A 23,084-nucleotide genomic window follows, 5' to 3' on the forward strand; every position below is an offset into this window, starting at 1 on the left:
AGCAGGACACAAAACGTTGCGTTTGGTTCAGAAAAATAAACTGTACAAGGCCAAGGATGGCCCTGACCAAGATGCCTGCAATCAGGCCAGTCCCTGCAGAGCCCCCATCCACACCCCACCCCGGTCTGGGTCACTTGTGGGGCCCAATCCCCACGGAGAGGCAAATGGCAGGCGCTGCTTTCCCTTGTTCCTCGCGCAGGCAGGGGATGGCCCCAGCACGTGGTGGCTGAGAGAGGACTCCCCACTCCTCCTGCAGCCCGATGGGTGACCTTGAGCCAGTCGCAGTCCTGTTGGAGCCGTTCTCCCTGAGCCCCACCTCCTCCCTCCCAGGTGTGTGCTTCGGTGCCTTGTGGCTGGAGGGCTGCGTGGGTCGGCTGCCTTCCTCCTGGGAGTGCTGGGGGGAGCCTGCCCGGGGGGGGGCTCTAAGGATGATGGCACGGGATGGGTGCCAACCTCCAGGCGGGGGCTGGAGAAACCTCCCTCCATTTCTGGGTTCTTGGATTGCGGAGACCGGGGAGGGAGGGGCGACTCTACAGCGCGGGGGGGGGCTCTGCAGGTCCTGTGGGAGCCCGGAGACTGCAATTCCCATGAGCTACCTGCGGCCTGTTTCGCTCCCGCTGCGCAGGCGCGCCGGTGTCGAGAAGAGGGCGGCGCCGCGCATGCGCCATCCTGCCCCGGCGGCTCTTGCCAGGTTTCAACATGGTGAGGTATGCGAGGGGGGAAAAGGAGGGGACGTATGCCCCGCCTCTTCCGGCCCTGTCGCTCCCGCCGGCCAATCAGCGGCGCCGCGCGGGAGGTTCGAACTCCGCGACCGTTGGTGAGGCGACTGAGGGGGCGCCGGGCGGCTGCCCTGCCAGGTAGGCCAGGCGGGGGGGTGGGTGGGGGAGACGCTGCCCCTCACACAACAGCCCTGCTGGGCCGGTCGGGTCCCCAAAAACCGCCATTGAACCCCCCCCCCCGCCGTGAGGGACTCTGAACAGGAGACTGCCTGGGGGGGGAGGGGCCATTATTAGTTATTTATTATTATCATTTTCATCATTATTATAATTATTAGGATTCCCCGCGGCTGGGGGCGGGCCTTGGTCGGGGCCCAGGAAGCCGCGGGCAGGCAGGCGAGTCTGGCCCCTCACAGGCCGGATAGAGCTGCGCCCAACGAGCAGATCTCTCCGAGCTCCCTCGGCCCCGCCTGCCTCCCGGGAGCCCAATCGTGGGGGAGGGGAGGGGGTGGGGGAGGCTCCCCGGGGCGCCCAAGAGGAGCGCATGCAGTCCCTGGCCTGGCCTCGGGGCCTTTCGGGGGGGGGGGTCGCGGGGGTCCCTGCAGGCTCGGGGGGGGGGCAGCCGTGCTGGTCTCAAGGAGTCCCCTCAGGCGCCTTTCAGGCCGACCAGGAGGCATTCAGGCTGCATGGGGGGGGGGGGCTGTGACAGACACGGGACTGGAGTCATTCTGAGGCTGACACTGGGTGCTTGCAGGGGACACGGCTCCCCCCCCCCCCCCCCGCAGCAGGAGCAAAGCCCTCCCTCATGCCACAAAACGCCCCCAGCAATGAAGGGCAACAATCTGCCCAGCCTCACTTGGTGGAGCCTAAATGGAGGGACTGGTCCAGAAGACACTCACTTGGCTGCAGTGTGCCAGCTAGACCTCAGGAAACACATGTTCACAGTCAGAGCATTTCAACAATGGGTTGGGCTGCCTCAGGAGGTGGGGAGCTCCCCCTCACTAGCCACCTGGATGGATCCTTCTCCTGGATGCTTTTCCTTATCATTATTATGGAGGCTGGAGGCTGACCCTGCACTGAGCAGGGGGTGGGACTAGATGGCCTGCATGGCCCCTTCCCACTCCTGGATTCTGTAAGTAGTTCAGCAGTGGAAGGGGCTGCCTATGGAGGTGGGGAGCTCCCCCTCACTGGCCGTCTTCAAGCAGCGGCTGGACAGATCCTTCTCCTGGATGCTTGAGGCTGATCCTGCACTGAGCAGGGGGTGGGACTAGATGGCCTGCATGGCCCCTTCCCACTCCTGGATTCTGTAAGTAGTTCAGCAGTGGAAGGGGCTGCCTATGGAGGTGGGGAGCTCCCCCTCACTGGCCGTCTTCAAGCAGCGGCTGGACAGATCCTTCTCCTGGATGCTTGAGGCTGATCCTGCACTGAGCAGGGGGTGGGACTAGATGGCCTGTATGGCCCCTTCCCACTCCAGGATTCTAGGAGTCTAGTTCAGCAGTGGAAGGGGCTGCCTAAGGAGGTGGGGAGCTCCCCCTTCCTGGCCATCTTCAAGCAGCGGGTGGACAGATCCTTCTCCTGGATGCTTGAGGCTGATCCTGCACTGAGCAGGGGGTGGGACTAGATGGCCTGTATGGCCCCTTCCCACTCCAGGATTCTAGGAGTCTAGTTCAGCAGTGGAAGGGGCTGCCTAAGGAGGTGGGGAGCTCCCCCTCACTGGCCGTCTTCAAGCAGTGGCTGGACAGATCCTTCTCCTGGATGCTGGAGGCTGATCCTGCACTGAGCAGGGGGTGGGACTAGATGGCCTGCATGGCCCCTTCCCACTCCAGGATTCTAGGAGTCTAGTTCAGCAGTGGAAGGGGCTGCCTAAGGAGGTGGGGAGCTCCCCCGCACTGGCTGTCTTCAAGCAGCGGCTGGACAGATCCTTCTCCTGGATGCTGGAGGCTGATCCTGCACTGAGCAGGGGGTGGGACTAGATGGCCTGCATGGCCCCTTCCCACTCCAGGATTCTAGGAGTCTAGTTCAGCAGTGGAAGGGGCTGCCTAAGGAGGTGGGGAGCTCCCCCGCACTGGCTGTCTTCAAGCAGCGGCTGGACAGATCCTTCTCCTGGATGCTGGAGGCTGATCCTGCACTGAGCAGGGGGTGGGACTAGATGGCCTGCATGGCCCCTTCCCACTCCAGGATTCTAGGAGTCTAGTTCAGCAGTGGAAGGGGCTGCCTAAGGAGGTGGGGAGCTCCCCCTTCCTGGCCATCTTCAAGCAGCGGCTGGACAGATCCTTCTCCTGGATGCTGGAGGCTGATCCTGCACTGAGCAGGGGGTGGGACTAGATGGCCTGCATGGCCCCTTCCCACGAATTTCTCTGCCGTGTCCATCTTCTGGGGCACAGCCGAGGTTTCCCGGCTCCAGGACAGGGCTCTAGTGAGACATTCTGGCCCTGGGGAATGCAGCTTCTCTGGGGCAGGGAGGGATCAGGACCACAGTGTTCTGGTTCCTCCCATTCTGTGGAGGAGGAAGTTCTCCTTTGTTTTCCAGATGCTTGCTGACACAAGCCCACAAATGCAAGTGAGGAATTTTCTTGTGTGTATCCATGTCGGAATGCTCCTTCTGTCCAGAGAACAGCTCTGGAGTGGGCATTCCGGAACCCCCTCCCAACAGTCCCTGGGCTCTAATTTGTTTTGGTGTTTCCCCACTTAGCTCCTGTGGAGATTCTTGATGGCCCACCTAGTCATTTATGTTGTGCACCCCTGTTTTGTACTGTCCATTACTAGGTACAATTTTAAAAGGAGTATTAAACCAGTCCCATCAATTGATCATATAAATGCTGGGCTTCCCATAAGCTTCGCTGGTGTAGAACTTGTCTTTTACGTTTTGGATATTAATCAACAGACCTTTTTGGAGAGTTATATAAATGAAAGGACAACGTGTTAGGGACCCTTGTAAAAACTGCTGGAATATGCAGAGTGTCTGTGGTGCGTATGATTCAAAGGCATAGGAGCAGTATCCTGCAGGGGGCATGGAGGGAGATAAGTATTTAGCATAGTTAGTTTAGGAACTTGCTGGTATTTTTCAAGTAGTCTCTGCCAGTGCTCTGATTGGCTCGTTTAGGGACTTCCTGTTCCTTTTTGCAACACTTCCTCCCTGCTTGCCTCCAGAACAGAATGAATGAATGAATGCAAAATAACCGGTCAACAGGACTCTCTCTCTTCTTTCTATAGAAAGGTGTTTTTCTTCACAATAGAAAACTATTTTATTCTTTTAAGGAGCCTGGTGCTCTGCTGTCTTCCATATTTCAGCTCTGCCAACAAAAAAAATTAGGCTTCTCATTGCTGCCTTTTAAAAGCTGGAATACAAAGAGACAAAACTGCCTTCCTCTACTTCCAATCTCTTTCTTTTTTAAATTAAAATGTTATTCCTCAAAAGAAGTTGTCCCGTATTTGTTGTTGCAGCCGATGAGTGTCAGTCACGATGATGGCCACGCCTCTCAAGGGGCCAGGGCTCTCGGACGACCTCCTTTCATCCCCGCGAGGAGAAGCGATGCCCCTGAAAGCAGTTTGCCTCAACAGGATCCCGGGGGGCACACCCCTCAAGCAGCTGGCCAAATTCCAAGCCGCTTCAGTCTCTACGGTCCGAGAAGCCGCTCGCTCTGCTCAGACGGGTTTGGGAAAAGAGTCGCAAAGAGGAAACATTTTCCAGTCCACTTTACTGCCTGCTCATGACTGTCATGAGGAGAGGTTCCTGGACATCAGTGAAATCAAGCCGGCTTCTGGAAGTGAGCGGGAGCAGCTCGCTCGTCACCCGAAAGAGGGGGCCACGGCAAAGAAGGCCCTGCTGAAACGTAAAGCGTGCGAGCCCCTGGCCCTCGAGTCCCCAGCAAAATCCTCCCCCAGGGCGGAGGCCAGGGCCAGTCAGCAGACCCAGCGGCTGGGGAGGGAACCGCTGGACACCCAGAGCACCACAGACTTCATCCTTACTCCCGTGAGGCGTCTGCACCTTTTGGAAAGACCGGACACAAGCATCACGGCCGGAGGCCCACAGAAAGAAGCGCTGTTCAAGAAGCCTCTTGGGGAGGCCAGAGGTTGGTTTACCGTTTCCTTGGTGAAAATGTGGCTCCCCTGAGAATCCCTGTGTGGGCTGGGAGCACAAGCTGGGCCCTGCCCCTCTCCTTCTAGGCATTGACGTGGAGCCTGCCATTCATTGATGTTTGGTTCTCAGGGCCTCTGCTGCTGTTGCCTTCTGTTCTTGCCTTTCCCCGTCCCCGTAACTCACCCTGTGCTCTGCCTGTCTTTATAGTCTGCTCGCCACCCCCCTCTCCCAAGCAGCTATGTCTTTTCTGATTTAATTTGGGGGCTTCTAACCTGTCCCTCCCCTCACTGCCTGCAGAGTGGCCAGGCCTGCCTGAGGAGTCAGCCTGCCCTGTGCTGAGCTGATCTTCTCTGCGACACGCAGCACACTTTTAAGCTTTGGCTGACACAGCAGTTGTGGCTGTTCCTCAAAAAAAGTAGTACAGTCTGGTATAATGATCCAGGCTCTTAGCACACTCAGAAGAGTACTTGGTTATGTTCTATGTGGGGCTGCCTGTGAACACTGTTGAGAAATTTCAGCTGGTCCAAAATGCAGCAGCTACGCTACTGTCAGGAGATGAACACAGGGACTATACCAATCCCCTGCTGAAAGACTTGCCAGTCCTTTCCCAGGCAGAGTTAGAAGCCTGGTTCACATTCAGGCCTTAAATGCATCCGGGGTGCTTGAAGAATTGCTTCCACATCCTGTCCAGGCCAACAGATAAGACCCCAGGACCCTCTTCACAAGCTCTCTTTGCCCCCTCCTGCAGAAATAAGGCAAGGGGGTCACTGAGGACCTCACCTATGGATTTGTCTGGCACTCGCCCAACTTGAACAAATGAGAGCTAATCACATGAAACTGCTGTATACTGAGTCAGACCACCTGGTCTCTCAAGGTCAGTCTTGTCTGCTCTGATTGGCAGCACCTCTCCAGGGTCTCAGGCAGAAAGGGGTCTTTCCCTTCCCCTGTTGTATTACAGCAACCTGATGTCTAGACTTTGACAGGTACCCTTGATCATTACATCCCATATACAAAGCTCTTCTCACACTTGTCCATTTTATGGCACTTTCTCCGTGCAATCTGAAAATACACGATGCCGTTAAAATTGCAGCTTGATGCAATAGTGGTAGATGATGTTAGCAGAGGTGAGCAAATAAATCAGTCCTAGGTGTGCAGAGCTGCATTCTGCAGAATTTACTGCAACAAGGTTGTAAAATGTATTACCTAACCGTAGGCCTTCCGAACGGAGAGAGCCCTTTGGGATGGATCACTTACAGGCTAAGTAGGAAGCACACGAGAAACATTCAAGGAGGCCTGAAGAGTGGCCAGCGGACCTGATAGCTGCCCCGAGAGCTGAAAGGGATTTTTCGTAGGAACTCTCCATCCTTGTGCCAGGTCTGATTTCTGCATTGCTAAACTGAGAGGAGGCCTGGTGATGTGAGAGCCATGTGCAGAAGGGGGGGGGGAAGGGGGGTTATAACTCTCATAGCATCGTGAACTGCTAGTTGCTACTAATTAGCTGACCCGGCCTGATGAATGTAAGGAGGTCAGTAAAGGTCAGAAACAGGGTGGTGAAGTCAAAAGCAAGAGATGAAATCTCTGCCTGTCAGAAGTCAAAGGTCATGTAAAATGCTGAAAAAAAAGCAGGCAGCGCTGGGGAAAATTCCAGTCGTGTCACTAGAGGCCTAAAATAATGTCCTCATTTGGGGTTGTGTGATAGTGTGCAAATTTAAATTAGGAATTTTGTGCATTGTAATGATTGCTGAGGTTTGCTTGTTTCTGGATCTGAGCATCTGAAGGAGCTGTCTGTTCAGTTTCACAGCCCGCCGGTTTAGCAACAAACAAAATGAGGAGTTTGGCAGCCAGAGACCCCCTGGTCTTGGAGTCCCCCCACAAGTTCTTCTCACGCATGAAGCAGGTGGCAGGACAGAAGCCCCGGCAACAAGGTACTTCTGGCCAAGTAGGCCATAAACTGGCTGGCTTTAGGTGTGTGTTTCTTCCCAGAATGGCTTCTTCTCGGTTTAAAGATGAAATAAAATGTCTGCTGTATCTTGAAGGGAGCAAACTTTCCCATGCTCCATTTTGCCCTCAGATTGAAGTCATGTTGGAATCTCACAAACGAACCCCCAGTGTGAAGGTGAAACGTTTTAGTGGAGAGATGCTCTGCTCCTCCCAGCCACAAACATCCATCCTCCCTCCTCCCACACATGATGCCAAATTGACAGTCGTTGTACAGTCTGGAATAAAAGCAGGATGCAGCCTTCACTCTGGATAATGCCATCTGGATAATGCCTTCAGCTTGGTGTTTAACATTCATGAAGGCATAAGAGAAGCTATGTTTGAACAGGCCAACGGCACATCCAGTCCCACTCTCTGTGTCATACAGTGACCAAAATCCAGGGGCCATCAGAAGGTCCCCCAGTGGGGTCAGGACTCCAGAAGCCCACCCACTGTGCCCCCCCCCAAGCACCAGGAATACAGAGCATCATTGACTCAGACATACGAATACAAGAGAAGCCCTGTTGGATCAGGCTGATGCCCATTCATTCCAACACTGTGTCACTTAGTGGCCAAAACCCAGGGGCCAGATCTCCAGCAAGTCCAGATCTCCAGAAGCCATCCTTCTGTCGCCCACCAAGCATACAGAGCTTCACCTCCCCAAAACAGAGTGTTCCATGTATAGCTTGTGCTTAAGAGTCTCTGACGGACCTCTGCTCCAGATGTTTATCCAGTCCCCTCTTGCTGCTGTCTCTGCTGGTAGCCACCGCCCCTTCCTGGGCCCGTGAATTCCACGTGTTGATGACTCTTTGGGTGAAGAAATAGTTTTATCTGTTCTAAGTCTGCTGCTCATTAATTTCATGGGGTGCCCAGGAGATCTTGTCCTGTGAGACAGTGGTCCCCAACCCGCGGGTCGCGGGCCGATCCCGGGCCGCGAAGGCCTTGGCACCAGGCCGCAGCTCCCTCTTCCCGCCCCCCCCTGAAGCGAGAAGCTCGCCAGGCCGCAAGCTTCTTGTTTCGGGGGGGGGGGGAAGCTTGCCGAGCCGCAAGCTAATCGGCCGCTTTGGCAGCCGATTTGCTGGCGGCCTGGAGGGGCCGGGAGAGGGAGCCGCGGCCGCCGGCATGGCAGCGGTGCAAACGCGCGTGCGCGGCAGTCCGTGCGTGCGCATTTGCGCTGGGGCTGCCGCGTGTGCGTGGGGCCCCGGGCCACCCTCCCGCCACTCCGGAGCAGCGGTCCGCGGCAACCGGAAGGTTGCGGACCACTGCTGTGAGAGAAAAGGACTTCTTTCTTTACCTTCCCTATCCCAGGCATACTTTGTACCCTTCTTTCATGTCACCCCTCAATCCTCGTTTCTCTAAGCTAAAGAGTCCCAACCTCTTTAGAGAAGGGGCTCCATCCCTTTTCTGCAACTTTTCCAATGCTATAATGTCCTTCTTGAGGTGTGGTGAACAGAGCTGCATGCAGTATTCCCAGTGAGGCTGCACAATAGGTTTCTGCAGGGACGTCATGAGAACCAGCCCCCTTCCTAACAATCCCCAGCGCAGCAGCTGCCTTTGTGGGTTATCTGCCGCAACTCCAAGAGCTCCCCTGTCAGTTGCCACCACTTTGGGCCCCATCAACGTGTACTGATAGTCGAGATCTTTGGCTTCAGTGTGCCCTACTCTGCGTGTACCTATATTGAACCTGACTTGCCACATTGTAGTTGTATTTATCATGTATGGCCATTGGCATCAACAAAGTACAACATTAGCAGCATCTAATAAGGGTAAAAGATGCAATATACAATACAAAATTCAAATTAGAACAAAGATACCAAAGAAATTCTTCTAAATTTCTTGTAATAAAACAGTGTAAGTGAAACCAACAAGAAACTCATGGTGTAATAAGACTGATGTACCTGCTATTTACTTATTTCTAAAACTTTTGCTAGCTTGGTTTGTAGCTTCCTAGCAGCCAGAGCAAAGAACGCTACTCTATTAGATATGGTGTTAACCTTTAAGGCCCTTTGTGGTTTCAGACCCACATATCTGTGGGACCACCTATTGCCTTATGCCCCCTGCAGGGCCTTGTTCCTGGCAGGTACTAATTTGTTGGTTCTTGACCTATGGGAGGTTCGCCTGGCCTCAACCAGGGCCAGGGCCTTTTCGGTCCTGGCCCCATCCTGGTGGACCAAAGTCCCAGAAGAACTGAGGCCCTGAAGGAACTTCGGCAGTTCTGCAGGGCCTGTAAGTTGGAGCTCTTCTGCCAGGTCTTTGGTTGAGGCCAGGACTTGGAAGATCGAGGGGGCCCTCCACACTTAAGAACTCTTGCCCTAAAATGGCTGGCACCCTGGGAGTTCTGCCCCTGAGGCGGTGGGGTGGGGAGAGGGAGGAGCTGAGGCTTGTATTATTATTTAACTTTTTGCCGCCAGAGTATGCTTGGGTTTTTAATACTTTGTCGTGATTTTGTCTTTGTAACCCACTGTGAGATGTTCCTCGAAAGTGGCAGGTAATAAATCTAAATGAATAATAAAGGGATCACCGTCATCACAAATGCTGTCCAACCTAGCCCTTGTGACCCTCACCGTGGTCACCTCCAGACTGGACTACTATAATGCACTCTATGTGGGGCTGCCCTTGAGACTGACCCAGAAACTCCCAGCTGGTCCAGAATGTGGCTGCGTGGGTCTTTATTATGAGGACTCCGTGGAGGGCCCACATGCAACCTCTGCTTGCTCAGCTTCACTGGCTCCAGGTTGGGGACTGAATCAGCTCCCAGGGTTTGGCTCTTGCCTTCAAGGCCCTGAACCGCCTGGGAGGCTTGCATCTCTGGGGCTGCCTTTTCCATTACACCCTCCCCCCCCCCCCAAAGGGCATTAAGGTTCAGCGACCAACATCTGGTTAGAATCCCTGGCCCCAAAGAGATCCAACTGGCCTCAACCAGAGCCTGGGCTTTTTTGGCCCTGGCTCTACCAAAGGAGGCCAGAGCCCTGCAGGAACTATGACAGTCCTGCAGGGCCTGGGGATGCTGCACCTTCCAGTCCTTAGGAATTCATACTGGAGGCATCTTAAACTGCTTAGCATGACCTCTTTTAAAATACAGGATTCCTCATCCCCCATGCCAGAGTGGTGGATCCATCCAACAGAGGCTTAGTTGTCCAAGGTGGGCTTCCGTCTTCTCAAATGGGCCGCACAACTGTCTACTGACTGAGTTCTTCGTGTCCTCCGCAGCACAGTCTCCCTCTCGCCAAGCCAAGCAAAATGGCCCTGCTTCGGTGGCCGGGAAGCAGCTTGCAGTACCATCTGCTTCAGCCGTCAAAGAGCTAAACAGCTGCAACGAAGCGGATCCGAACAACACCTGCAGTCAGGACGATGCTTTTCTCCTGGAAGCCACGGAGCTGGGAAACGACACGATCAATGCTGCTGGTGCCGCAGACTTGACCCACGGTCCAGATGCATGCGTGCCACCTGCTGGGCATGGTCGAGAGGGAAGGGCTTGGCAGGAAGGCAAGCAGAAGCCGGGCCAGAGAGGGGGGCAAGCGTCGGAGGCCGAACCTCAGGGGCCCTCACAGGACTTGCATGATATACTTGCTACTCCGAAGGTCCATATTCCAAGGAAGCCAAAGCTGGCCGGAGCACCTTCCAAGATGCCCTTGGGTGTCCCTCACATGGATACAACTTACAACCATACACCTGAGGAGGTAGGATGGTCTGTCATCGTCTTTACCAGTTTGACTAATACCTGGAAGCCTGGAAGGCCTAGGCAACCTTGTGTCTTATTCAGATTTCAAGCAAGAGGCACATCTCTGGTTGCATCTTGTGGGCTGCGTAAGCACAGACAAGGGCTCTGGCAAAGAGACACCCCCCCCCCCCCAGACCCCTGTTGCCCTCGTGGAGCTGTTGCCCAGGGTCTTGGGGACCCCGTGAACAAACCATCATGGGGCGATTGTGAGGGGGTTCTTTTTAAGAGAGGGGAGGGGAAGATATTGCTCCTCCTTGCCATTCTGCCAGCAGAGATTAGAGAGATACATTTCTGGAAATTTTGAAACTACAGGGGAATAAAAATCAGTGTTGGGGGGGGGCATAGAGGTTTTGGGGGCAATTTAAATACGTGCAATATTTACTTATCAAACCTAAACTTCTTTTACCAATTTAGTAATATAAAGCCCATCATGTATAACAGAGTAAACATTAAATTGTACTATTTGGCATATTTAAGGAAGTTAAATGTTTTCTACAAGGACTAATAAACCCTAGTGCTTGGGAAAGTACTGCTGCCCCTTATTTTAGCATAGTTTGGCATTTATGTGGGAATCTTGGTTGGGTTGTCGAGATCTTATGGCTTGTCCTACGTTTCTGAATGCCAATAATGGTGATGGGCTGTCCTGTTCAACTTTAGCATAGGACCATTGTCTTAATATTTGCCATCAGAGGTAGGTAAAAATAAAAGTAAAAAGAAAGTATTATTTGGACAAGAACTCACATACAATAGGTATGTCTGGAAAAAAGCATCCAGGAGGACCATAAAGACTAACAAAATTTGTGTGTGTGTTTTGGGGGGGGGGGGTAATCAGTCCTGAAGGGGCTCCTGGACTCTGCCTCTTTCCTCCTGCTGCAGGCAGATTCCCAGGGCCTCCCATCTGGATCTCCCTGCAAATGCTGGCAGGGACCCATGGGCATTGTAGTCCATGAACATCTGGAAGACCACAGGTTGACTACCCCTGCTTTAAATATCTCCCCTCGCCTTCTCAGGCAGCAGAGATTGGGGGTAGGGGGTAACGTGCAGGGGGTAACATTCAGACTGCTTCAGATGCGGCTGAATCTGACCCACTGAAGGGCAATTGGGGGGGTTTCAGATTAGGCCCAAATTGATTCCTGCTGTCTCTGAAATGGCCGCATTTTTCTCCCTATGCACTTGTCTAATTCTGTTCAGCCATGCGCACTGCAGATCTTGCAAATTCCAACAGAGAAGAGCCACGAAATGACATGTCAAATATCCACAGCTGACTTCTGAGCCACAGTGCCACTGCTCTAATATGTCAGTGCTTATAAATGCCTCCTGACTCCCCTGCCCATTATGACGCCTGAATATCTGCATCGGATACCTCAGGTGCTCCACATATGAACTCCAAATGTCAGTCCTTAGGAGCTGGGCATGTGATTGCACTCTTCCCCCCCCCCCCCCCCTTCTCTGTGTCCTCTCAGCCAAGTTAGGAATGATGGCCGTTCACCCCTGTCTTGCTTTGCTCACAAAGGTGCCGCAGCGAATCCTTCTCAGTGACTGGAGAATCAAGGTGCTGAACGATACTGCTGTCTTCCTGGAAGGAAAACGAAAGTACGTGTCTGGGCTGAGCACTCACCTTACTGCACCTGTATTTTGCACTCAGGGAACTTCCGGGATGGGTTTGAGTGCTGGAGAGCTTCCCGTCACCCTCCTGGAGACAGACCGTAGCCAGCTCTCCTTGGCCTGGTCCTGACTCCTTCGCTCTTTTTCCTGCCTGCTGAGACGATACTGATGGACCAGGAGCCTCGTTCAGGATGAGTCAACACGAGGCTTTCATTCTCTCTAAAGCACCTTTTTGTCTGCCATCTCCTTCCTTTTAGGGACATGGACAACATCTCCTGGCACAGCAATGCAGTTGTGGAGCGCATAGCACACAACCAAGTGAAGACCTCATCCGGCAACATCTATGTCTTAGAAGGCCGAATAGATGCAGCTGCCATGAAGAGAGAAGGTAGGAGGACGTGGCCATTCGGCCCCAGTGAAGTTGGGTGTTCCTTGGGGAGTAGCGCTTCCCTTTCCCCCTCCGGCAACACTGAGCGGTCTTGACCCCCCGGACTGGACCATCTCCTGTCTCTGCAGCCAGCCAGCTTGGGCAAGGTAGGTATTCAGCAGCATCCAGAAGAGGGCAGCGTTTTGCTTGTGAGGAAGGGCCCCCAGTCTGCATATAGGCAGAAAGAGGCAGTAGCAAGGACAATACCACTCCCAAGGACGTGCAATGGATCGTATTTTAAAGCATGCCCTTGATTTTAAAGAGAAGCTCTCAGCAAATAGAAAACTGGCACAGGAAGAAAAAGATTGGTCCGGAATCCTTTCTGCTGTGCCAGGCTCTTGCTGAGATGGTGGGAACCTTTGGAATACTGAGATGGAGCAGGGGGTGCAGGAGGGAGAGCCAGGCACGACAGGCCTGCTGCAGCTGACCTTCTGTCCCGCAGTGAAGATCCTTGGCAGCTGCTGCCAAAGCAATGTTTTGCAAACAAAGAACAAAGGAAACAACATAAAGAGGAAAAATAAAAACGATTTTCTAACTAACTCTTCTAATGTTTATTTGTGTGCATCTTCCCAAAATTAAATAATGCCAAAAATAGCCATCTCATCCAGTGTTTCTTTATATTTCTATATACGTACATTATCTAAAAATTAAATACTTCCAAAAGGGAGCCGTAATGGGGTCTGGATAAAAAAATTGCCCGTTTTCCTCAGTGGCTATTCCCTAAAATGCAATATGAACAAACACAAGTATACATTTCTTAACTGTCTATAAATAAAACATACACAAATATTTTTGTCTATCCCACCTCTCAGTCCTCTTGATATCAGTCACCTGTTAAACAAATGACAAACCGATGTGCATCCAACTATATTGTTAATCCAGATACACACCTAGTGACTGGCACAATGTCAGAATCTCTTACATTCCACTTTTCCTAAAATCATAGTCTCCTTATAGCTATTGTTGTTATTGTTTTTGTGTTAGTGTTATTGTTGTTACCACCTTACTGTTGCCAGGATGATGTTACCTGTACCATTTGGTTGTTCCAGGATGATGTTACCTGTACCATTTGGTTGTTCCATATAAACCGCCCTGAGCCTTCGGGGAGGGCATTATTATATAAATAAATGCATAAATAAATACTGCACATTGGAGGATCCAAAGCATATAATTAACATTGTCTCCAACCAATTCAGTGGGGATTGGCAGATCCCCACCGCTAATGAGCAGGTGCCCTTGCTGTTGCCTCTTAAAAGGACATTTCATAGGAAACAAGTCGAGTCCCGAGTTGTATTAAGCCCCTTTGGACCTAAAGCGTCCGTCACATGGATGTAGCAGCTCTCCCCCTAACAAGAATTTATTCACAGTCAAAGGCTGATGGGCTCCGTAAATCTGGACCGCAAATCCTCTGGTTGAGGTCCCTCCGACATAAAATGGCCCGTGAGGGGGGTCTCTTTACTCTCCTGCCCCAGGCAGGCTCAGTGTTCCTGGATCCTCCTCACCTTGATGGGACTCAGAGAGATTCCAACGTAAATAAATGGGCATGGACATGTAATCACACACACAACGTTTTTGCTGAACAATTAATGAAAGATTTGACATGAATTTTTTAGCCATGACTAGAGCATAGACCTTCATTAACATTTAGCATCAACTTACAAACTCTTACTCCTTTTGCTCCTTGTTCAAAGTCTTCTCCTTGCTTCCTGTCAGAAGGTGTTAGCAGTTCTTTGATGTTACGTCCCCTTTGCCAAGCTATGACTGGTCTGTTCTCACAACCTCTTATATCCTTTATGAGATGCCAATGTTTATGAATTACACTTCTAATCCTCTTGGCATGATTAGAAAATTCAAACAAGCATGGAATTGCATGCGGGGGGGGGGGGGGCTCTGCTTGTGCTGAAGTTGCTCTTGCAACTTCTGCTGGTGCCCTGTTAATAACCACTTCAGGGTAAGCTCTCTGCTTCAGTGCACTACTTAACTGGCCACCCGCAGAATAAGAATCAGGAACGTGAGCATTGAGACGTTTGAGGTGAAGCAACTGTCCCACGGGTAACTTGTTTCCAAGTGAAGAGGGTGAAAACTCAAAGGGTGTAAAAGAGGATTCCTGTCAGTGTCTTCCCTGCATGGAGAAACCCCCAGCCGGCCGTTATCTGTCAGAGTCATCCATCATGTCCAAAAACGCTGTTTTGTTTTTGCTTTTATGAAGTGTGAATTTAATAGTCGCATGTTGACTATTAATCCATTTCTCAAACTCTCAAACTATCCTGGTCTGAATAAATAAGAAAAATATCCTCTAGGAAACGAGCATAGAAATCCACATATACATGAGACAGGCTCTTTTGAGCAGAGGTAGGCAAACTGTGGCCCTCCAGATGTCCATGGACTACAATTCCCAGGAGCGAATGCTGGCAGGGGCTCCTGGGAATTGTAGTCCATGGACATCTGGAGGGCCGCAGTTTGACTACCCTGCTTTTGAGGGTTGCAAAGCCAAGCTTTTTCCAGATCCCTCATAAACAGGGTTGCAAGCGAGGGGACGATGGCACGGCCCGTGGCAATTCCATGGGTTTGTAAAAATAATTCATCCCATATTCAAAACCGTTGTTCTGCCGCATAATATCCAGTAGACTTAAAAGCTGAGGGTGGGTGTTGAATACTGCGCGAGTCCCAAAGGTTTTTGACCGGTAGCCTAGCTTCATCCTGGGCTATGTTGGTGTGCAGAGCTTGGGCATCCATAGTAATTTAAAAGGATGCCTTTGACACCGTCAAGGATTCAGTCAAATTAATGAAGTGGTAGGTATCCTTGAGAGCATCGGATTTCGGGATATATTTCTGGCAAATGAAAGTCCAAGAATTTTGAAAGAGGTTCAAGGAAAGAACCTTGTTGGGCAATAACTTGGCATCCTTGGGGTGGATAACTCTCCTTATGCATTTTCAGTCGGATGTACCTCTGGCCCCTTTGGGTATTTGTTTTCCAAATATTGGGCTTCAGAATTTTTAAGATAATTCAGTCCCACTCCGTTGTGTGTAACTACATGGATGACTCTCATCATGTCCGCCATCTTTTTATGTGGGACCAGTTTGTTGTTACATAATCAGTTTTATCCAGGGCCACCACAGGGCCACCCTTACCAGCTCGACGGATGACATTGTGGTCCTTCCTTTGTCAGTTAATAAGCTTAATGAGATTTAGGGGGTCCTTCTAGAAGAGCCTCCTGTCTCCTTAATATCCTTCAGCAACATCTTTTCAAAAGTAGTGATTTCCAGCTCCTTGTGAGTAGAGAAACACAATGATTTCACTCTAAAGGAGGTAGACATTTCCAATTCAGGAAATTTGGAGAAAAAGCTTTAAATGCGTAGATAACATAAACAAATCAGTTCGGATTCTAAACATATTACTTCTATGTGCTGGCAAAAACCCCATTCCTAAATTTAAAACTCTTTCTTCAACTTCAGTGAGATTTCTTATGGAAAGATTAAAAGCTGCCTCAGTCTTGTCTGGCGGTTGCCCCTGCGAAAATCTGCTTGGTAGTGGTCAGGTCTTTTTTGTTGTCATGCTGGTCCTGGGGGGGGGGGGTGTAAGGGTTCCTCACCTGTAGAACTAAAAGAATCAGACTCAGAAGCAGAAAGTGTTCAGATTCAACATGACCCTCTTCCTCTTGAATCTGGGGTTCTCCGAGGACAGCCGTGGAGAGACATTATCCCTTTGATAATTGCAGGGGTCGTAATTGAACTTCTAGTTCTTAACCTCTTTGAAGCTTTCCGCAAGCGTTTTTATCTCTTTCTCCATTTCCAATTTTTTTCTCATAATTTTCATTGGAGGAGTCATTAATTTCCTCAGATTTTTTAAATGTCATTAGACAACTGCTTGATAATTAAGAGCATTAGATCAACTGGACCCTCTGTGAGTACTGCTACCCCGCTTCCCTTCCTCTTGAATGCTTCGTTTGCAGCAACAGGGCTTGGGAATTCCCGTGTCTCCCTCTCGCGAGGAATCCTGCCACTTTGAGTGTCCCCATTTAAGTGGGCAGCAGGGAAGGGCATTTTAAGCTTGCCTTTAAAAAGTGGTTGATCCCAGTCAGATCACGAGGGGGGAAATCCTCAAGTGTCCTTCCTGTCTTTACATTGGATAAGACAGCTGTTTTTTTTTGTTTTTTTTTTGGCATTATTTAATTTTTGGAAGATGCACACGAAGAAACATTAGAAGAGTTAATTAGAAATAAATTTTATTTTTGGGGAAGCGGCTTGCTTCTTGTTTCGCCAAAACAATGTTTGTCCAAAACCTGTAGGGCGTTCTTAAGAATCAGAAGGACGCAGGGCAAAAGCCTCCCCCGACTGCAGCTTCTAGCTGAACACGGGTCAGGGGGCAGCAGGCTGGCCATGTCTGTGCTGGACTTTCCTAGCAGTGGATCTTGCGTATTCCAGCGGGAGGAGCGGCTGAAGGCGAGGCCTGCTTCTTTGGATTCTGCCCACTTGCCACGGCCTCATCCGGCTCCCTCGTTCTTCTGCCTGGCAGGGGGACGGGGCTTCAGTCTCTGGCAACGCACTGTCCCTTTTGGGGTGCCGTAGTGCCCCCCCTGGGTTCAGCCTGCTTGGGCACTCTGGGGGTATACTGTGTGTGTGTGTGGAGGGGGGCGATCTCTTCAGGCTCCCCTCCTCGCTTGGCTGAGATCCTCCAGCATCACTTTTCCTCCAGGGTGGAGACGGAGCCCTGTTGCCAGGCAGTTGGAGCAGAAGGTAGAATGCAGAAGTGCACAGAGACGGATGGCTCCGCAGAGTGTGCCTCAGATCCCAAGCGAGTTGGCAGCTGCCAGGTGGGGCCTGCAGATCTGGAATTACAGCTCATCTCCAGCTGATAGGGGTCATTTCCCCTGCTGCTTTGGGGGAAATGGGGGGATGGACTCTGTTCCATTGTTCTCTCTGCAGGAGTTTCACATCCTGGAGCTGCCAACCCCCACTACCCAGAGGGCCAGCCAGCCTCAGCAAAGCCATGCCCTTCTCAGCTGTTTCACGTCCATGCACTTAGAAGGGTGAATTTCTGCTTAGAAGAAGACAAATTGGTTTTTAGACCCTGCTTTTTACTGCCTGGAGGAGTTGCAAAGCGGCTTCCAGTCGCCTTCCCTTTCCTCTCCCCACAACAGACACCCTGTGAGGTGGGTGAGGCTGAGAGAGCCCTGAGATTACTGAAGAAGAAGAAGAGTTGGTTCTTATATGCCGCTTTTTCCCTACCCGAAGGAGGCTCAAAGCGGCTTCCAGTCGCCTTCCCTTTCCTCTCCCCACAACAGACACCCTGTGAGGGAGGGGAGGCTGAGAGAGCCCTGAGATTACTGAAGAAGAAGAAGAGTTGGTTCTTAGATGCCGCTTTTCTCTGCCCAAAGGAGTCTCAAAGCGGCTTCCAGTCGCCTTCCCTTTCCTCTCCCCACAACAGACACCCTGTGAGGGAGGGGAGGCTGAGAGAGCCCTGAGATTACTGAAGGAGAAGAAGAGTTGGTTCTTATATGCCGCTTTTCCCTACCCGAAGGAGGCTCAAAGCGGCTTCCAGTCGCCTTCCCTTTCCTCTCCCCACAACAGACACCCTGTGAGGGAGGGGAGGCTGAGAGAGCCCTGAGATTACTGAAGAAGAGTTGGTTCTTATATGCCGCTTTTCTCTGCCCAAAGGAGTCTCAAAGCGGCTTCCAGTCGCCTTCCCTTTCCTCTCCCCACAACAGACACCCTGTGAGGGAGGGGAGGCTGAGAGAGCCCTGAGATTACTGAAGGAGAAGAAGAGTTGGTTCTTATATGCCGCTTTTCCCTACCCGAAGGAGGCTCAAAGCGGCTTCCAGTCGCCTTCCCTTTCCTCTCCCCACAACAGACACCCTGTGAGGGAGCTGAGGCTGAGAGAGCCCTGAGATTACTGAAGGAGAAGAAGAGTTGGTTCTTATATGCCGCTTTTCCCTACCCGAAGGAGGCTCAAAGCGGCTTCCAGTCGCCTTCCCTTTCCTCTCCCCACAACAGACACCCTGTGAGGGAGGGGAGGCTGAGAGAGCCCTGAGATTACTGAAGAAGAAGAGTTGGTTCTTATATGCCGCTTTTCTCTGCCCAAAGGAGTCTCAAAGCGGCTTCCATTCGCCTTCCCTTTCCTCTCCCCACAACAGACACCCTGTGAGGGAGGGGAGGCTGAGAGAGCCCTGAGATTACTGAAGGAGAAGAAGAAGAGTTGGTTCTTATAGGCCGCTTTTCCCTACCCGAAGGAGGCTCAAAGCGGCTTCCAGTCGCCTTCCCTTTCCTCTCCCCACAACAGACACCCTGTGAGGGAGGGGAGGCTGTGACAGAACTGCTCTGAGAAGAGCTTCTAACAGGACTGTGACTGCCCTAAGGTCCCCCAGCTGGCTGGCTGCGGAGGAGGAGCGGGGAATCAAACCTGGCTCACCAGATTAGAAGCTGCTGCTCTTAACCGCGACACCCGGCTGGCTTAGGACAGCAGTGTAAGAATGCCAATTGCAGTCCCCAAAACGGCCCAGTTGTTCAGTTGCAGCACAATGGGAGCGGGGTTTGCTGCCAATTTCTCAGGCTCTGCCCAGATGAGCGTGCTCTGTCCATGTGATGTGATTTTGTAGAAAACGTAGATTCACCCCGCATTTTGTCCGTTCAAAACGAGGCTGGAAAGTGGGAGTGCACATGCATCACAAAGTGGGAGTGCACATGCATCACATGCTCTTGTACCTCGTTTCCTACAGGAATGCCAGCAAGATTCATCACCAGGTTTGCGTGTGGAATACCAAAGAACTGGGAAGCCTACGTCCACGACCTGCTCCATTCTCTGAAGAGGTAACCGCGGCCATTCCCGGCTCGGGGATCCCAGCAAGAAAGCAGAGATTGGGGAATCACCATTTCTCTCGGGGAGGGGGGCCGGATTTGGTTTCGGGTGTGGCTGCTGAGGGCATCTGTCCCTCAATCCCTGCTGGCGTCAGACCCCCTCCCCTCCCCCATCTTCACCACCTCTCCCAGCGTTGCACTCCGTTCCAGCAGAAGCTGCAATGGAGATCCTGCTGTGGCACCACACAGTCCGGCGTCTCCCTCAACCTCCACGTCCAGCTCCTCCCAAACCACCTCCATCTGCCTCTTTCTGCCCAAATTCTGGCCACTCAGGTGGTGGATCCTAATTCTGTCCAATTCTTTGCTGCCACTGACCTGGGTTCCCCTGCACACTGAATTGGCTCCTCTCCTGCTCAGGCACCCAGCCTGCCTGTAGCCTCCTGGATGCCTGAAGCTGAACAGGGGGTGGACTAGATGGCCTGGATGGCCCCTTCCCACTCTGGGATTCTAGGAGTCTAGTTCAGCAGTGGAAGGGGCTGCCTCAGGAGGTGGTGAGCTCCCCCTCACTGGCAGTCTTCAAGGAGCGGCTGGACAGATCCTTCTCCTGGATGCTTGAGGCTGATCCTGCACTGAGCAGGGGGTGGGACTAGATGGCCTGGATGGCCCCTTCCCACTCTAGGATTCTATGAGTCTAGTTCAGCAGTGGAAGGGGCTGCCTAAGGAGGTGGGGAGCTCCCCCTCACTGGCCGTCTTCAAGCAGTTGCTGGACAGATCCTTCTCCTGGATGCTGGAGGCTGATCCTGCACTGAGCAGGGGGTGGACTAGATGGCCTGCATGGCCCCTTCCCCCTCTAGGATTCTATGAGTCTAGTTCAGCAGGGGAAGGGGCTGCCTCAGGAGGTGGGGAGCTCCCCCTCACTGGCCGTCTTCAAGCAGCGGCTGGACAGATCCTTCTCCTGGATGCTTGAGGCTGATCCTGCACTGAGCAGGAGGTGGGACTAGATGGCCTGCATGGCCCCTTCCCACTCTAGGATTCTAGGAGTCTAGTTCAGCAGTGGAAGGGGCTACCAAAGGAGGTGGGGAGCTCCCCCTCACTGGCCGTCTTCAAGCAGCGGCTGGACAGATCCTTCTCCTGGATGCTGGAGGCTGATCCTGCACTGAGCAGGGGGTGGGACTAGATGGCCTGCATCGCCCCTTCCGTCTCTAGGATCCTATGAGTCTAGTTCAGCAGTGGAAGGGGCTGCCTAAGGAGGTGGGGAGCTCCCCCTCACTGGCCGTCTTCAAGCAGCGGCTGGACAGATCCTTCTCCTGGATGCTTGAGGCTGATCCTGCACTGAGCAGGGGGTGGGACTAGATGGCCTGCATGGCCCCTTCCCACTCTAGGATTCTAGGAGTGTAGTTCAGCAGTGGAAGGGGCTGCCTAAGGAGGTGGGGAGCTCCCCCTCACTGGCCGTCTGCAAGCAGATCCTTCTAACGTGGTTTCCCCAAATTTTCCAGGAAGGCACAGAGTTCTCGGAAAGTGAACAGAACCCGTGAGTCGTATGAAGATCACCGTGAAACGGAAGGGCTGGTCCGGAGAGCAGCAAGAGCGGTCGGGGAGGAGCCCCCTCCAAATCTGAAGCAGAAGCACAGAACCAGAAACAGCACTTATGAAGTTTTGCCGCTCAGCAATGGAAATCCAAGTAGGTCCATTTGTTGTTCCCTCAGCCAGTCCTGGAGGGCCCCATGTGGAGGAATCTCTTGTCTCATACAAGGGCTCTCTGACAGCCAAGGGGAGGGCCTTTGCTTTGTGGCTTGGACTGGAGCCTCGCCTCTGGCTTGCGTGGGGCTCAGGAGGGTCCTGGTTGGGGAGGACCTCTCCCCCCCCCCCCCCCCCCCCGGCCTTTCTCCCGCTACTTGGCTCCTGTCTAAGCTCCCCAAATGCTATTGTTGCAAACCTTTGGCATAGAACTCGGACCCAGCAAGGCCGTGTCAGTCCCCGTGACCCCTGCTGTGCTCACCTCTTGATTCCGTGTCGGGTTTGAGCGCTGAGGAGTGGATTCTGTCCCTTCTTTGGCGTAAGAGGCCGACACCTCTTTTGCTTTTTACCCCTTCCAAGCCGAGATATTTCACTGACCTCCAGTCTCCCTGGACTCCCTCTCCCTGGTTTGCCCGCAATACAAAGGTTGTGGCCCCTGCTTTTAGGCCAACATCCTTTTAAGATAATCAAATGCTTGGCTAGGATTTGAACAAGCAGCTCCCCATGACATGCGCAGGAGGAAGAAACCTTTCTGCTAAAGTCCTGAAGTGTGTTATCTTTCCTGTAGTCGAACTGAGCCCAGCCAGCTTTGGGCCTTTTCCCACTTCCCAGCCCAAAATTGGTCCCTAAGTAGTTCCTGTCTGTTTAAAACCCATCCTGAGATCCGCTTGGTGAGGGGGGGCCCCGGCTGCTGCCGCTCCTCCCTCAGCTCCCACAGGCTTTGTGCTGCGGTTTGTCGCTGGTGTCACTGCTCAGAGGAGGAGGAGGAGGAGGAGGTGGCGAGCGTTGCCTTCTGCTGCAGGGAGCCTTTCGTTTTGCTCTTGAGCAGGTGTGCCGCGGGCGGTGCCCCCTTTGCAGCATGACTCCAACGCCAGTTTCACTCGCAGCGGCCGCCGGGTGAAGCCCCTCCTGCAGTTCTGGTGCGGCGAGAGGATCGTTGTCGACCAGGGGCTCAACGTGACGGTCACCAAAGGCGGCACCAACTACTTGACTCCTGTAAGTGGAGGCGGGGGCCGCTGAGGACTGCCAGATTCCCACCGGGGAAGGCACGGGGGAGCTCTCCTGCCGTGCTGCCGCCTGCTGCAGAGGTTGAGCCTGGAGTCCCTTTTCTGCCGCTTGGAATGCTGGGCAGCCACGGTGAGGGGTGGCCAAGCAGGGAAAACGCTTGGCCGGTCTTCCTGTCCCTGCCTTTGTGTTCCTTTGGACTCGGGTCCTCTTCCGGATCAGCCCTCCCTGCCGGGCCTGGATTTAGTTTCTGCCTGGATGGCAAAATGCCTCCCTTGCTGTTTCAAAAGGACAGTTTTTCCCCTCTGGGCTGGGGAGAGGGGCGTGGTGGGCGATGACCCAGGGAGGGGTGTGTCCCTCATAGCGCTCAGGTGCTTAGACCACAGAGGCAAGGCCTCACAGGTGTGGAAGGGGCAGCTCGGGGTCCTGGCTCTCCCAGCTGCAACCCTGTACTTTCGCCAGGTGGTGGCGGGGGTTGTCCAGAGAGTTCCTCCACCTGGAGTTGGCTCCCAGCCAGAACAGGGGTGGGTGGGCAAGGGCAGGCAAGGCAGAAGCGGGCTGGTTCCGTCACAGCCTGGGCTGTCTGTGCTCCCAGCTGGGTTCCCAGCTCCCGAGTGGGAAACTCCAGAAGATTTGAGGCAGGAGTCTGGGGGGGAGGGACCTCCGAAAGACAGGAGAGCCTGGGATCTGGGAAATCCAGACTGGAATCCCCTCTTGTGCTGTGAGAGCTTGGTGGGTGTCCTTGGGCCTGGCCTGCCTCACAGGGTTGTTGTGAGGATAAAACAGGAAAGAGAATGATGGCAGCTGCTTTGGGGTGAATTGCAGGGCAGGAATAAATAAATATTCCCCCTCAAGGTGGAGAACTGACCTGTGTCCCCTGGAGATCAGCTGTAATTCCTGGAGCAGGAGGCTGGCATCCCTGCTGTGCCCCAAGGCAGTCTCTTGGGGGGGGTCCACCTTTCCTGCAGATGAAGACTGTGGCCATTTTGATTGGGGGGGGGTGTGACGTGCAAGCTGTCT

General features: G+C 52.9%; 1 protein-coding gene across 1 annotated transcript in view; it reads left to right on the forward strand.

Moving 5' to 3' along the window:
* The first annotated feature begins 758 nt into the window (after positions 1 to 758).
* MIS18BP1 (MIS18 binding protein 1) overlaps positions 759 to 23,084 on the forward strand; it is a 31,351-nt gene continuing 9,025 nt past the window's right edge. Inside the window, exons 1-9 of the mRNA XM_077324142.1 lie at positions 759 to 857; positions 4,161 to 4,789; positions 6,591 to 6,722; positions 9,985 to 10,454; positions 12,009 to 12,088; positions 12,358 to 12,488; positions 19,244 to 19,334; positions 20,819 to 21,003; positions 21,889 to 22,055. Coding sequence (XP_077180257.1) covers positions 4,180 to 4,789; positions 6,591 to 6,722; positions 9,985 to 10,454; positions 12,009 to 12,088; positions 12,358 to 12,488; positions 19,244 to 19,334; positions 20,819 to 21,003; positions 21,889 to 22,055 — 1,866 coding nt within the window. The 5' untranslated portion in view covers positions 759 to 857; positions 4,161 to 4,179. The remainder of the gene's footprint in view (positions 858 to 4,160; positions 4,790 to 6,590; positions 6,723 to 9,984; positions 10,455 to 12,008; positions 12,089 to 12,357; positions 12,489 to 19,243; positions 19,335 to 20,818; positions 21,004 to 21,888; positions 22,056 to 23,084) is intronic.

This window comes from Paroedura picta, chromosome 2 (assembly GCF_049243985.1).
Source record: "Paroedura picta isolate Pp20150507F chromosome 2, Ppicta_v3.0, whole genome shotgun sequence".
Lineage (NCBI taxonomy): Eukaryota > Metazoa > Chordata > Lepidosauria > Squamata > Gekkonidae > Paroedura > Paroedura picta.